General features: G+C 45.3%; 1 protein-coding gene across 3 annotated transcripts in view; it reads left to right on the top strand.

Moving 5' to 3' along the window:
* Positions 1 to 5,053: 5,053 nt before the first annotated feature.
* BMX (BMX non-receptor tyrosine kinase) overlaps positions 5,054 to 16,390 on the top strand; it is a 48,418-nt gene continuing 37,081 nt past the window's right edge. The window contains exons 1-4 of one of the 3 annotated variants that reach the window (XM_021680785.2): positions 5,054 to 5,214; positions 11,129 to 11,275; positions 12,299 to 12,403; positions 13,749 to 13,830. In XM_021680785.2, the coding sequence (XP_021536460.1) occupies positions 5,212 to 5,214; positions 11,129 to 11,275; positions 12,299 to 12,403; positions 13,749 to 13,830 (337 nt within the window). In that variant the 5' untranslated portion in view covers positions 5,054 to 5,211. The remainder of the gene's footprint in view (positions 5,215 to 11,128; positions 11,276 to 12,298; positions 12,404 to 13,748; positions 13,831 to 16,390) is intronic. The other 2 variants (XM_021680774.2, XM_021680793.2) reach the window with 2 other exon arrangements.

Raw genomic sequence — 16,390 nt, 5'->3', positions numbered from 1 at the left:
TGGAGATGAGCAGCATGACCCTGTAAGTGGAGCCTGGCACACTTTTCACACTGTCATCTGCCATCCAGATGGAGATGTCCAATGTGTGTGGATATCCGAGTGTGTAGCTACATCATCAACGGCCCTCAGGCTCCTGGGAAGCATAAAGAAAACTCTGTGCCGATGTGACAACGAAGAACCTTCCCTAAATGATTCTAAATAACACCCTTACAATCTTTAAAGACCCACACATGTCGACATATTTTATTTGACCTTTTTTTCTCAAAAATTGTATTTTCCTCTTTTGTCTGACTTACTGATTTTCTTCTCCAAGATGTATTTTATAGAAATACACGGACGTCTTCCATATTTCCTCATGTCCAATTTTTGTCTCCTTCTAGCACGCAGCTCAAAAATGCTTTCTCGCAGATTGGTCAGGTTTTAGTAACTTGCCTCCCAGAGCACTACTGCGGCTCTTCATGAAATGACAAATGTCTCTGGAATATTCCAAATTAGGCATTCAGACTCACTGAAGCCAGGAAATCGACTGGCTCCAAATCAGACACTGATTGTTTTGTAAACATTAGTTTATGAAGGTCATTAATGGGCTGCTGGTTGAGGACATCCAAATACATCCATCAGAGAGGGGTATCTGTGACTCCCACTTCCACCCTCGTGAGGGCAATCTGCACAACCCCGGGTCTCTTCTGTCACCCAGCCTTCTGACCCCGAAGTTACATGGGATCCACCATTGCGTAAAACGCATAATGTGTTCCTATCTTTCCCATGGGTTTTTGGCAGCATTCCAGAAAAGAACAGCTCATGACCCTCTCTTTTGAGCCACAGAAATTTCCTAGAATTCACCACAAGTAAAATGTTCTTGGCCCTGAAAGGCTGATCCATCTCTGAACCAAGGAAGTGGAGAAATTTAGGTGAATGATTCCCCTGATACTTACCTCAGTCACCCTGATAACCTTTCTCACTTTCAGCTTTTATATGGTGGTGTCTTCTGGCTAAATGGAGGCTGCTTTCAAGATCACAGTATTGGAGTTCAAATAAAAGGCTAATTTGAATTAACCTCTATCTAGTTAATGTTTGAGGTGGACCGATGTCTGCAACTTACTCTGAATGCACCAGAAAATAACAACAATGGTAAGAATAGTAATAGCAGTAGAAACAGTAAGACCAATAATGTGGATCGATGGATGGATAGAGAGATGGATACACAGATATATGACAAAGCCAGTTTAGCAAAATCTAATTGCAGAATCTAGATGGTGGTGTATGGGTACTCATGGTACAAATTCTTTTAACTTTTCTGTATTTTGAAATTTCCCATGATAAACTTTTGGGAAAGACCATTTGAATCAAAGTGGGAATCGTGGCCGGAAGGGTTTCATAAAGATACCTCCTTTGATATGTTGGAGAAATGTGTGTTTTACTCTAGTTTAACTTTTTTTTTTAAAGATTTTATTTATTTATTTGAGACAGACAGAATGAGAGAGAGAGAGCACATGAGAGTGGGGAGGGTCAGAGGGAGAAGCAGGCTCCCTGCCGAGCAGGGAGCCCGATGCGGGACTTGATCCAGGGACTCCAGGATCATGACCTGAGCCGAAGGCAGTCGCTTAACCAACTGAGCCACCCAGGCGCCCTACTCTAGTTTAACTTTTATAGGATTTGTTCCTACCATACTAATCAAATAAAACTTGAAAATGTCAAAAAAAAAAAAAAAAGATACCTCCTTTGCCTACTTTCTTCACTTCCAACTCTGGCATCTGGTACGCAGTCCAGTTCAGTGAATGTCTGTTGAATTGAGCTGTTGAACTTAATTCCAAGCTACCAGGTCACTTCCACAGCTGGCAAGATTCTTCTAGAGCATGAGTTGGCAAATTTTTTTCTGTGAAGGCCAGATAGTAAATATTTGAGACTTTGCGGGCATAAGGTCTCTGGTACAAGGGCTCCGCTAAGCAGCCACGCACAATACATCACGAATGGTCGTGGCTGTGTTCCCATAAATTTGATTTACAAAAACAGGTGGTGGTCATAGTTTGCCAACCCCATCTTAGCCCCCAAATCCTTACCTTCCACTAAAAAGTGAGAGTAAAATTGACAGCATGCCAACAGGCTCTGTAAAGATTTCATTCGTATCGGTAAAGGGGCTAACACAAAGAAACAATAAACCTTTTCATGTCCACCTCCACCCCCCACTTACCCATCTCCTCTCATAAGGACCAAGTCTAACTGTTCCACCATTGAGCCCGAGGTTTAATAGGCAAGCATTTCTAGGAGAGGCGATACATTAACGTTCCAGCCCCATAAGCGTAGACTCTTCACATCTGATCCCAACCTCCAAGTAGATCATCTTAGCACCAGGGGAATAAATGCAGGAGGTTACAGAGGGACACCCCCAGGGAAGAGACGCCCATGGAAAAAGCTCAGGCCAGGGAAGAGACGCCCATGGAAAAAGCTCAGGCCGTAGAGAGAGATGCCCTTGGGGCTTACTCTTTAGTAAAAGCAGAAAGGTAATAAATGAATCGTGCAGCAGGTTTTAAGGTGTTCAGCACCGTGGAGAAAGACGAAATAGAGCAGAGTAAGGGCCACTGGCAAGCTGGGTGGAGTGAGGTGGTAGGACGAAACAAGGTGGTCCAGGGAGGGCTCATTAGGAAGATGCCATTTGAAGCAGAGCCCCAAGATGAGCCAATGAACCAGGCAGATATCTGTGACAGTCTGCCAAGCAGAGGAAACCACCAATGCAAAGGCCCTGGAGCAGACAGTGCTCTGAATATTGTAGGAGGAGCAAGGAGGCCAGCTTTCAGAGGGGCAATGTGAGGTAGAAGAATCCTGAGATGAGGTTAGAGACAGTACTGGTGGACCAGAAGAGGGCGGACCAAGGGAGAGTTCAGACTGGAGGGGTGGCAGGACTCGAGTTACATTGAAAAGAATCACTCTGGCTAGCCAGTGGCCAACAGACCTCCAGGAGCAAGAGCAGAAGAAGGGAGAGAAGTCAGGAGGCAAGGGCAACATTGCAGGTGACGGACGGTGGCGATTTAGACCAGCAAGTAGCAGAAGAGGCGGTGAAAAGTGGCCACATTTGGGATATATTCTGAAGAGAGAGCTCACCATATCGTGTGAAGGACTGGATGCTGGGTGCGAAGGAAGGGGAAAAGGCAAGGGTGATTCCACATTCTTTGGCCTGAGCAGTGGGAAAACTTGTGTTGCTGTTATCTGAGAGGGAATGACAATGGGAGAAGGTAGTGGGGGGGGGGGCGGGGGCGGGTCAGCCGGGAGGTCGGCACTGGGCATGGTGAGTTAGACACGTTTATTAGACATTCCAAGTAGAGATGGACAAGGTGACAGTCGAATGAAAGTCTGGAATTCAGGGGAGAGGAGCTGGCTGAAATTTGGAATCATAAGCATATAGATGGCATTTTAAAGCCATGAGTCAAATGCATTTTTTAAAGTGAGAAAACACAAAGGTCAGCCAGAAGCTAGAAGAGGCTCTTTCGTGCTCTCTCTCTCTCCCTCTTTCTCTCTCTCTCACACACAAAATGGATCCCATCAGGTTCTTTCTTGTGCTAAAGACAAGCGCTAGGACTCCCAAGCAAACAAGCTTGCTTACGTCATGAAGTCAAATTATCTCACGCATCCCGGCAGAAGCTTGTTGCCTGCTAAAGGCTTGCAGGAACAAGCTTTAGAACACATTCCTAAGGGTCTCACCGGGCACAGGTGACAATGTAGACTATCATTTGAACAAATTAAATCATGTAATCGACATAGCAGGTTGCCACAACAAGTTAGAATGAAACTGAAGACATGGAAAATACAGAGCCGAAGAAAGGTCCGGGAGAGGTGGCAGAGGAAGTGAATGAATAGTGACTTGGCCAAATAAATGGGTACTCTGGTTCACCCTGAGTTTCTTGAATGATTGCCTACTTTATTCCCAGAGACCGAAGAGCTGTTTGGGGTCCATCAGTGGCTCATTTGCTATCAGGGTGTAAGCTCCCCTCTTGGGAATTCTTCTGAGGGACTCTTTGCCCCTTCCCAAATTCCAGTTTCAAACAGAAACATTGACAATAGCTCTGTAAGCTATTTTTCACACACTCTACTGTAATTAAACCTTTCCTTGGGGTTCTGCCTCCACTAGACCTAAGGCCCCTGAAGATGTGGGCGGCCCCTGTTTTGTTGACTTCTGTCTCCGGCCCCTAACAGAATGCTTAGCACATGGTCGGTGCTCAAGAACACTTGACTGAATGACAAGAAAATGGAAGTGTTGCTAGTCCTGTGTCCACTCAAGAGGAGACCTCTTTGAAAGTCGGTAGCTTCGCTCTCCTCTGCCAACCCGAGATTTCGTCACACCATGGATGTTGCCAAGTAAGTTAAAGTAGCCGACCGTGTATGAGCTAATACGGTGTGTCGCTGCATACCAAAAGGATGATTGAGGCTTTCGGCTGTGGATAGCAGAGCCTCAACGAATTCGTCAGGTTTATCACATAGGACGAGTCCGTGCACCCCAGAGAAGAGGGTGGCATGAGGAAAGCCGAAAGTTGCGATGCTGTCATAATGACGTCGAGTGACAATCACACTTTTTCCTTGCAAGCGTGGTGCCTGCTCCCGGAGCCAAAGCAATCTCTTTTCCACTTCTGGATTCCTTAATAACGTAAGGTGTGGACATGTGCTCCTTCTCGGTCATATTAACTGTCCTTCTCTGCCACATTTCCTGCAGCGTCCCTTCGTCCAGTGTTGAGTTGAAGCTTTCATTGCTTATTCTCTGCGCTCTTCGGCGTTACCTCATGGTTTCCTGATTCGTGAGAGAAGCCAGCGTCAGAAGTGGGGTTTTGCCGAGCTATTTTCTGGTCCTTTGCAGCCCAGAGCTCTATAAACAAAGACAGGGTTATCACATGTCCCCGAGGGCTGCCTGGGAAAAACAGGAGCTGTGGTTATCAAAATTGGAACCTTTATGAAATAGGCTTTTGTCTCCGTTTTTGTTGCATTCAATCAGATCAACAAGTGTTGGCTAAGTGTTGAGCGTGGTTTCCTGTGGGATTGTGTAAGGCCCTTGCAGGACAATAAACGTTTTGGGGGCACTGAGTAATGTAGCCATTTCTGACCCAGCAGCGGGGGAAAATGTGAGACATTCGCTGCTGCGGCTGGAAGGAGGGCAGCTGGGGCTTGCGTTCGGGCAAGAGCAGAGGAACCGCACCGCGGTGGACCCCGGCGGCGGATAGAGCCAGAATGGTGCGTTGCGGCGGCAGGTGGCCACACGATGTCATATCCTCCAGGCAAATGGGTTCAGAATGACGAATATGAAATAGCTGGGGCTCCTCCGGGGACTTTGGATGAGACCATGTAATTTGGAGGCCTGCGACGGTTTTACTGCCAAGTCCTCCCCCAGCTCAGCAACCTCGCTCAGGCAGGCTGTCAGGTTGTGTGTATGGCCGGCAGCTCGGGCTGGCTCAGCTCCCGCGGGCTCAGCGCGTTTCCTCTGCTGCTTCTCTCCGTCCTCGTCCGCAGGCATTGCCCTTCCGCGACCTTGCATACTGGCTTCCTGACTGCTTCCAAAAAGATAGAGAGATGTTCGTCTTACCCGCTTTTATTTAATCTGTGTTTTTATGGTGTTACTTTAACTACAAATATTTGTTCTCAGGTTTCTGAAGGCTTCCAACGTCTGGGGTTTGGGGGGATTTTAGGTGGCGATGGAAAGATGGGGGAGGTGAAGCTTTCAGGAACAGCCACCGCCAGATAATGTTGAGAGTTCTCGCGGACCAGGACAAGTTCACTGGATTTAAGAAGGAGTGCGCGTGTATCGCGGTTTAGATCAGGGCTTTCCAAACTCTCATGAGCACACGAGGCACCTGGGGATCTCGCTAAAATGCAGATTCTCAGGGTCTGGGGTGGGAACTGAGCGTCTGCATTTCTCACAAGCTCCCGGGCTACGCTGATACCGTCAGTCCGTGGACCACACCCGCAGTGACATCCACGTATTGATTCGTAAGAAACCCAGTGGCACAAGAACAGTCAGTCAGGGGCTGGTTCACCCTGAATCTAAGGTAAGCCAGCCCAGGACTGAAAGCTTGAAACCGACGTACAGGGCAGGTGCTTGCGGACAAGACAATGCACCCGGCGTCTTCCTGCCACAACCCCCCACCCCCCCCCACCCCCGCCCCGTGCTGGGAAGAGGGATGAGAACTGAGATTTTATCATCAAGGCTCATTTCATTCTCTTCAGTTTTTAACCTTTCCTATGGTCTTTTATTTTTTTTTTTAACTTTACCTAGGGAGTGATGAGGGGAAGGGGTACAGAATTGGGGAGTATCTGCCAGCGTGCTAGGCATCATATTGCCGTTTTCTCTCAACTCCTACTGACCCTTCGAGGTGGTTACTGTTTTACTCCCTTTACGGATGGGGAAGATGGGCTTTTGCAAGGTTAAGTAACACGCCAGGTTGCACAGAGCTGGAGCAGAGATTTGAACCCACCAGCTGGGTGCTTCTCCCCTGACCAACCCTGACCTAAGCAGTGCTGTGCGTTACTAATTCAGCATAAGGTATTAGGACATGGCTTTACCACCTTTTGCTTTTTTCCTAACTACTGCAAAAGGTGACTGAATTAGGACATACCCCATAGGATGGGGGGGTTAGGCCTACCCCACAGAGTAAAGGAATGCATATTTTTTTTCTTTTCAAAGGTTTTATTTATTTGCTAGAGAGAGAGAGAGCACAAGCAGGGGGAGCGGCAGGCAGAGGGAGAAGCAGGCTCCCCGCTGAGCAGGGAGCCCAAGGTGGGACTTGGGATCCCAGGACCCTGGGATCATGACCTGAGACAAAGGCAGCTGCTTAACTGACTGAGCCACCCAGGCATCCCACGAATGCATATTTTTAAGGTGCTTTAAATAGTGCCTGGCATAACGCAAGCCCCCTTTAAATGTTAGCTAGGATTATTATTGCTACAATCACTCATATCCTTCAAGGTCCAGTTTTAATGTCCTCCCTTCCATAACGTCTTTCTTGATTATCTTAAGAAAAAGAAACAACTTTCCTTCCTTGGGCCATTCAGAACAAAGAGAACATGGGCTCTGCTCTAGCATTTCAGTTGTTCCTTTCCCCCCTTTTCTTTTTCAGTTGTGGTTCAGTGCCCATGGTGTGCCCAGAACTTTGACATAAGCTTTCTCATTCGTGTCCCGTAAAGATGAGAGAGCTATATAACCCATCTCATATATCTGGATCAGAAAACTAAAGCTTAGCGCAGGGAAGGGGCTCAGTCAGGGTGACCCAGCTCATAAATGACAGCCCTGTAACCTCCTCCATGCCTTCTGAGTCCACTGCCGTCCGGCCACCTCGCACGTTAATTAGCTATGAAACCTATCTCTCAAGTCTGCTCCTTGTCACTTGGGCAGTGGAGAGCTGATCCTCGTTTCTGGAACCACTCACTCGAGGTCCGGCATGCTGTAGGCTCAAAATCAAGTGTGCTGGAGAGACCTGCAGAGCTGAACTCCCTACTCTCCTGATAACATTTCCTTACAAATGCTAAGTAACCATGGAGAGTCCAAGTCACGTTAATTTAGCATTCACCTCTTACGCATGTTATGGGTTACATGACAGTTGCTGGCTTCCCTAGAGAAAATGCTATATTGGTCTCTGACAGTATTTTTGGTTTTGTTTTTTGTTTTTGCCTCCCCTGCACTTTAATCTCTCTCTAGTTTCTTGTGCTTATGGAAATAGGCAGCCTGGGCTATTTGGTAAGCAAATTGATGTATCTATTCCATGTAGGTGGTAATATGAGAGCCCAGCCAAATCCTGCCGGCTCTTCTATGGAAATAGATTTCTGGCTAATACTAACTAGCTTTAGGATCCCATTTCATTTTATTATTTTTTTATATTTTAAAGATTTTATTTATTTACTCATGAGAGACAGAGAGAGACAAAGAGAGAGGCAGAAGCAGAGGGAGAAGCAGGCTCCCCACCGAGCAGGGAGCCCGACACGGGGCTCGATCCCAAGACCCTGGGACCATGACCCGAGCCGAAGGTAGACGCTCAACCATCTGAGCCACCCAGGCGCCCCTCTGATTTCATTTTAAAAGTGTTTTTTTAACCTTCCCAACTGAATATACCTTAAATATGGGCAGGCAGAGCCGAATTTGTTAGCCGTCGGGCAGGCATTTGAGTCAACAGTGGTACCTGAGCCTGTCGACTTATCGTCCTGATACAGGGAGGCAATATTACATTTCTAAAAATTAGTCATCACTCATTATCTCTTCCTATACCAAGGGAGATCATAGAAATGCCTTCATTTTAGAATCTAGGCTAACGTAGGAGAAGAGTACAAGGAAGCGATAGAAGCAAATAGAAGTAGAAAGGCAGGTCCAATCTGGAGCAGGAACCAGGTTACTGTCCTAGAAGAAAACTGATCTAGATGAGACCAAAGCGTGAGTCATCAAAACGGGGTTCTTCAAGTTCGTTAGGAAGCTCCGGGGGCCAGCTGAGGGAATAGAACTCTGGAGGTCTCCAAAGACATGTGTCCCCAGGTGTGCGTTACATGAGAACAACAGATTACAGACCTATCTGCACAGAGTGTGAGCTCATGTTTGTGAAAATAGACACATGCACAAGTATATTCGGAAAAATCTAGAGGTACGTTCACCAAGATGTTAACAGGTTTTTTTTTCTTTTGCTTGTTGGTGGTTCTTAATTTTGTAGAATAAACACACATCACATCTGATTTTAGAAATGAAAGCCAAAAAATTCACAAAAGGCAGAGCTTTGGAATGAACAATTTTGTTGAAATTTGACAAATTATATTGCATCAGATGCAACAACAGGAATGAAGCCCTGGAGATTGACAAGAGAATGTGCTCGAGGACTTGGTACCCTCCTTTCTAGCCAATGTTCTTCTTCCCTTCAATATACAGAAGCAACCTTGTGAATTTCATTTGTCAATGGTGTCTGTGACTCGCCATATTAATCTTTTAGATAAAATCTCCCCCCAAATCTTTAATGTAATGAATGTAAATTTCTATAAACAGAAAAGTGTGTGTATGGTCATGCGTACCGGGAAAGGCTGCTTCCTGCCTGGGATGTTGGGATTTGCCTTTTTAAAACAGTGCTTTTAATGTTACAAGTTCATTCAGCAACTGAAAAAGTTTTGAAAAGTAAACTTTTTTTTTTTTTGAAAAGTAAAAATTTTGTATTCAACTAACCAGATCTATTTAACTAGCATTCCGCTTTAAGGAGTCATGTTTTAGCTGTGGATCTAAAAGACGTTTGACAAAAGTTTTCACAGTTTTCTTTGTATGCTTTGTTAGTAAAATTTTAGAATGCAGGAATGTAAAAGGCAAAAGTGCCTTAAAACTATGCCCAGTGTGGTATGGCTCCCCAAAAGGGGAATGCACCTCCAAAAAACTAGATCCTCCACAGTTTCAGTAAGTCTTCAAGGAAATTCTCTTCCGGCCACAGACTTTGGGTGTAGAAAATCATCTTATCTGAACAGGTGCATGTATAGAGTTTCTAACAAAGGCTAGGTTTACTGCCACCAACCTCTGCCCCATCTTTGAGTCCGGGGGCCAAGAAACCAGTGACCATGACAAATAGCACCCACTGTGCTCAAAAGAAACCCACTCTACTTTCCCAAAGGAATTAGACTCGCCCCGCCCCGCTAAAACAATATTCAAAACAGAAAGTAACCAATGGATAAGATTTGTAATGGATAAGATTTCCATTACTTCTGCCTCTAAACCAAACGATGCCCTTAGAGAACATGTGAGGGATTAATAAATAGCCACTTCATCTGTATAAATAATGAACATAGGCTGATTTTCTTGATTCCCGTTTCTAGAGTGGTGTGGTCTATGTCAGGAGGGAAGCTGGCTGGACCTGACTGTGGTTTATTCAATGTGTCTCCCTTCCCTCCCACTTCCTTGCCATAGTGGGCCCATTATGCTCAGGGCCAGTGAGAAGTGGCCTTTAGTGATTGGACAGGTTCACTTGGCAACCCCCCCCCCCATCCACACAGAGCAATGCCTATGTGGGTGCTTCCTGATGGAGAGTGATAAATAGGATGCAAATATTTTCTTTGTAATGCATGATCCTGGCATAGCCAAAGGGAACATGAGTGCCCCAGAGCAGCAAGGTTTTGCTTAGAGCTCGAGGGTTGAAGTTAAGGACCCACAAGCACACCCTGGCTGATCGAATGCAAGGTGAGTAAAGGTAATGACATTCAGATTATCAGTAAACAAAGGAAGATAGAAACTATTGAACATCTGACGGCTAGTATTCATGTGATTTCGCAAAGCAAAGAAGAACATAAGAAAGTTGATCTCTCGTGGCCTACTGCTTAACATTACTTTTTTTTTAACATTACTTTTCATTACCAGACCTGATATCGGACTGAGAGTTGAAGCAACAGTCTTAGTAGAACCAGAAAATTAATGGATTTATTTTATAGAATTACCTCAAGCTTTAATGTTCTCCATGGCTTTGGAAGGAAAAGCAAGAGTGTTTTTAGTTTGTAAGGTACCAATTTTGTTCAGTTCTTTTAGATTGATTTTGATGGCATTTTTAAATGTTTTGTTCTCAGAAATATTGAAAAGTAGACCCCTGTCCTTTATGTTAAAGATCGGATCATGATCGGGAACTGTGGGGATCATTTACAATGATATCAGAGTCTCACAATGGCCCGGATGATCAGGTCAAACAGCCAGCCACAGTGTTGGAGAGAAATGTGTTGATCAGTCACTTCAGATATGGTGAGCTGTCTGGAGTTCAAATATTTCAAAGTTTGATCATATCCAATTCGATTCAACAAATGCCTACAGAATGCTTAAGGAATAAGGAGAAATTTGATAAGGTGGTCTGGAGGGTAGTACAAAGACAGTGCATTTATGACCTGGAGTGGGAGGCGAGTAAAACACATGAAATGTTGTAAACAAATCAACATATTTATAAAAGTCAGGGCCAAGGCTGTAGGAATGAAGGGCAGGTGTATGTGTTTTTGAGTCTGCTTAGTTAAAATTTCTTCGCTAATCCTAAACCTGATTTGTAAAAACTGTATTATTTATATTATCCCTGAATGAGAAACAGTTGACTCAAAATTCTGAAGGCTAAAAGAGGATGTAGCTAGGTGCTGCAAACACTCATTTTCATCATTTTATTTTACTTAGGACGACAATATGGACACAAAATCCATTCTAGAAGAACTTCTTCTCAAAAGGTCACAGCAAAAAAAGAAAATGTCGCCAAGTAATTACAAAGAGAGGCTTTTTGTTTTAACCAAAACAGATCTCTCCTACTATGAATATGACAAAATGGTGAGACCCTGCTTATTCGACTGTGTTTATACTATTTATATATCTTGAGTCTCCACAAAGTGCTTAATTATAATGAAACAATGTCCCGTTTCTTAGCTCACACAGCCAAGATCAACTTGCGTTCACTTATCACATTGTCTTTTCTTAACCAAGGTATGATTAAACCAAGATCAAGGGCTTTAAAATATTGGCTAATTTTACTAAGGCAAATTGTAACTTTAGAACACTGGTTCTTGACTGAGGGTGATTTTTGGCCCCCAGGGGACATTTTTGGTTATAATTTGGGGAGGGGTGTCTAGTGGGCTACTGGCATCTAGTGGGTAGAGGCCAGGAATGCTGCTGAACATCCTATAATGTACAGAACAGCCCCCATCACAAAGAATTCTCTGGCCCCAAATAGTGCTGAAGATAAGAAACACTGTGCTGGAAATCAGACTAATTCTATTCAGCTAAGAAGTCTATCAGAGTAGAAATCCTAAAATACTGTCCTAAAATTGAAACAAAATTAAGACACTCTCTGGGCGGTGGGGGGGGGGTGCCCAAGTGGCTCAGTCGGTTCAGCCTCGGACTCTCAATTTAGGCTTGGGTGGTGATCTCAGGGTCGTGAGATCAAGCCCCGTATACAGCTCCGTGCTCGGCGTGGAGCTTGCTTAGGATTCTCTCTCTCCCTCTCTCCCCCCCCCCCCCCCCCCCCGCCAAATTTTAAAAGATGCTTTCTGGAGTTAAATCTTGATCTTCCATAGATTAAGCACATGGCAGGTGATGGAAATATGTTTCAAGATTATTAAACAAAATTAAGGGCTGCTTCTAGACTTGCTTTTGGAGGAGTATATGAGTTTGTGCCCACACTCAAAAATATATTCTGTTGCCACTGGATTTTGACTATGATGGAACAATTGGAAAAATTCTCACATACCCGTCCCATCTCTCAATCTCCCGCCTAGGATAACCTTCACTTTATGCTTTTCTTTGTGTCCCATTGTTTATCGCATGACACATCTTATATTTTGGTTTTTAAATCAGAGAAGAGGCAGCAGAAAAGGATCAATTGAGATTAAGAAAATCAGATGTGTGGAGAAAGTAAATCTTGAGGAGCAGACCCCTGTGGAGAGACAGTACCCTTTTCAGGTAAGAGGGACCACATTCTATTACGAACTCCATATATTGGCAATAACAAAAGATGTTGCAAAATGGCCAAGACAATGACAAGGCTTAGAACCTCCCCAGATGGGAGCTGGGCACTTTGTTGAAATTCGACCTACCAATCCGCTTTCCCTAGAGTGAGAGAAAGAAAGAGGAGCAAGTAAGCCACAGGGGGCTGACTTGCCTTGGGGCCTGACAGTCTCTTTCATTAAACGTTGCTGAGCATTTCTAAGGGGCTCCAAGGTACTAGGCACACTACAAGGAATCAAATGCCATCCTCGTCCCCAAGGCATTTGCAGATCATTATAATGGGGGTGAGTGTGAAATTGAAGGAGCCCTGGTGTCCTGGGAAGCGGAAGATTCACTCCTCACTCTCCAATTGGAAGAAACCAGGGGGGTTTCTTGGAAGATGCTTCAGATTCGTATCACAGAGGCATGGGACGCTCAAAAGGGCACAGGCTTCGGAGGTGCCCAGAGCTCCTAACCCCACAGTTTGTACTGGTGTTCCCATAGGCAATGTGCTCAACCCTCTATCCAAGTTCGTTTCTTCATTCGCCAAGCAGGCATAATTGTCCACATTTCACAGAGCCGAGACAGGATTAAGATCTTAAAGTGCCTAGGAAAGAGCCCAGAAACTAGTAGCTATTTAATAAAGGATCTGTATCATTTACTCATAAAAACTGAATGAATAAACGAGAGAGGGATCTGGGGAAGACATTATAATGTTCTGACATTTAAACAAGCATCTTAAAGAAGAGACAATGATTTCTGCTGGGGATTCCTTGGGGAGGGACCTGGCCCAAGGGAATGAAGTAACAGGGAGACCTATTTTTACTCAATATAAGTATGAACTATATAATGATCAGAATATATGGAAATTGCCAAGGATGGCTTAGCAAAAGTAAAGGACATTTCGTCCCTAAAGATATTTTTAAGGATAGAGCAGGTAAACATTTTCCAATGGGCTATAAAGAGAGTCATGCACTGGGTCGGTGGATGGACCAGAACATTCCTAAGACACCTGTAATATGTAACATTTTGAACTTTTATAATTCTCCATGGTCCAGGGCACCCATGCCGAGACCTCAATGTTCACTGATGTCAGATGCATCGTTGCTGTGATTTTCCCAAGTGTAGAAGTGTCTGGGATAAAACAAACTGAGAGGCGGAGGATAAAAATAACTAGATTTTTTTCCATCTAATTCCAGAGCAAATGCCTATTTTATAAGCAAACTCAACTTTTCTTTGGGATACCAGGAAATGTGCAGTCGCGCCGGAATGAACCATGGATGCAATTGTATCTAAATGCATCCAATCTTTTCCTTTCCAGATTGTCTATAAAGATGGGCTTCTCTATGTCTACGCATCAAACGAAGAGAGCCGAAGTCAGTGGCTGAAAGCATTACAAAAAGGTAATGTTAAAAAGTCATTAAAGGGAGTCCTCCATGGAGTTCTGTTGAGGCTTGCTGGGGAGAGATATGGCAGTAGAAGGACCCATGGCCAAGAGAGAACCTGCTGATTTTCCCAGGAACCTCAGAGAACGTGCCAGGCTCACTGTCATTTTGCATTCTCATTGTTACATGGAGCAAACCTGTGGCTCGCATTCCCTTTCCTGCCCTGCTCAGAGCGAGCTATTGTGCCTTCCCAGCGGGCAGCCTGGAGGAAGCCAGACCACCTGCCCCCCACCCACTGTGCTTCCCTTTCCCAGGGCAGTCTCCATTCTCCCGGGGCTGTGTCAAGGCCTGTGGCTACCGGACTTTGGCTGTTTACAAAAAGTTCTATCCTACGACTTATCCTCTGCCAACTGCTATGTCAAGTACTTTGTAAAGCATTTCCTTAAGTAATCTTCTTGACAAGTCCATGGAAAGGGGTGATCTTATTCTCCCTTTGCCAGATAAGTGAAGTTAAAGAGACATGGCCGGGGTCACGTACCCAATAATGGAGAACTCACAATTCGACTACCCCAACCCGGCCTTTTAACCAGTATGGTATCAACCCTAAGCAAAACTGGGGATTTAATGGAGCTTTTGCTCAGGGATTCTCAGGTTGCTGGGGTGACAGCCCGCGGTAGAAGAGAGAACACTGTTGGTAATTTGGCGCTGTGATGTTTCTCCCCGTGATATTCTTATTTGAAAGGTAGGTGATAGTAGGAGGACAGCATATAACTCGAATGAATGACTCTACTGGTGGAATTGCAGATATTAAGTCCCCAGATCGGGTGAGGTTTTGTTTTCTTTCGATTAGGGTTCTTTCGCAGTGTACTTCAAAGTATATCACGTTAGATAACCCCCTACTCCACTTTGGTGCAAATACATTTTTTTTTTTTTTTAACACATAGGGCTTCATTTTTCCTCTGCATGAAAGGGTTTAGCAACCTATCCTGTAGGATAGTCAGGTGGCCCAGTGAGGGGAGAAGCCTCCCTCTCCCTGCTCCCAGCTTGTTGAAGTGAGAAGGGCATCTGTCTTAGAGACAGATAAATCTACATCCAACTCCTACTTTGCTGTGTTACCTAATGAAACCTCTCTCACATCTCACATCTCTGGATCTCAGTTTCCTAACCTATAAAACGGGAGGTCACGTTGCTTCTTTCCTCGAGTGATCTTGAGCCACAAATGAATGACTCACATATATATTAAAACATCCGACACACAAACGTGAGTCGCTGTGGTTAGAGTGGGGCCTCCAGGACGAGCCCTAAGAGACTGCTTCCCATTCAGTCTCCTCCGGGGGGACTTCCTGGGAGCAGTTGCCATGTGGACACCTCCGGTGTGCAGCTTTGAGTCATGCCCTAGAGTCTTTTGTGGGTCTTTCTGGAACTATGTACGGCAGGCAGGTTTGGGTGGGCCCTGGAGAGCTCAGGTAAAGGCATATGGAGCATAAAGGAAAGCAGAGAGAAAAAGCGAAGGTGAATCTCTTGGCCCCTCGTAAAACTTCAAAGGGACCCTATCACTAGGGCTGCCATGTGCACAGGAAGCCGCGTGTATCAGTTAATGATGCTTTGGGATGCAGGTAAAAAGACGCCAAGCAGCTGTTGAAACAAATGCACGTCGGTTCCTCTCACACAGTTAACAAGTCCGGAGGTAAACGGTCCAGGGCAGGGGCAGCAGCTCAGGGAAGTCAGTGGGGACCCAGGCTCCTGCGAGCTTTCTGCTCTGCCACCCTTAGAGGCGCTCGGAAAGGCTCTGAGCTTTTCCAGAAGCGTCCCCTGCCAACTTCTGTAGATGTTTTACTGGCCGGAACTCTGTCTCATGACCACCTCTATATGCAAGGGAGGCTGGAAGTCAGTATCTGGTTTTTCTAGCCTTCCTGCTGGTAAATAGCAAGAGAGAAGGTGGGTGAGATTGGCTGTCAGCTTGAAGGAAACAAGAGAGGAGGACTGTATCGGCTGTCAGCCTGGCCAACCAACCCACCGCCACCCACCGCAGGAAAACAAAGGAGTTTCCTCACTTAAGTCCTCTCCCCTGTGAAGTCTTTTTGTCTGCTATTTAGCTCGGGCATTATAAACTAAGGGGGCGTCGGAGACACGGCATTTTCCAGACGGTAACCAATACCCAGGAGGTTTGGGCTGACTGAGTGGGGACTCAGGTGTGTCAGCCACCATGGTTCTGAGTTCAGAAGACCAGATTGGGGATAAAGCGTGTCCTTCTTTCCAAAAACGAAAACTGAAGGGGGTTCTACAGGGAAGCTGGCATCTGTGCATCGGATTATAGTAGAAAAAGCTTGGGGCTGAGTCTCAGATATGCTACTTACTAGAGGTCTGTGAACTTGAGCAAGTTAGGCCACCTCTCTGCACCTCAGTTTATCTAGCTCTGTAAGTGCCACGAAGACAGTAACAACTCCCCGCAAGGCTGTTGAGTAGATTAAACGAGATGATACATGTGAAGGGAAATATGTAAACTATACACACACATTAATATATACGAGTTCCTCTTATTGTCATTATTAAATGGTGGGAGTGTCGCAATGTGGAC

This window comes from Neomonachus schauinslandi, chromosome X (genome assembly GCF_002201575.2).
Source record: "Neomonachus schauinslandi chromosome X, ASM220157v2, whole genome shotgun sequence".
NCBI lineage: Eukaryota > Metazoa > Chordata > Mammalia > Carnivora > Phocidae > Neomonachus > Neomonachus schauinslandi.
This window is presented reverse-complemented; position numbering and strand designations above follow the sequence as displayed.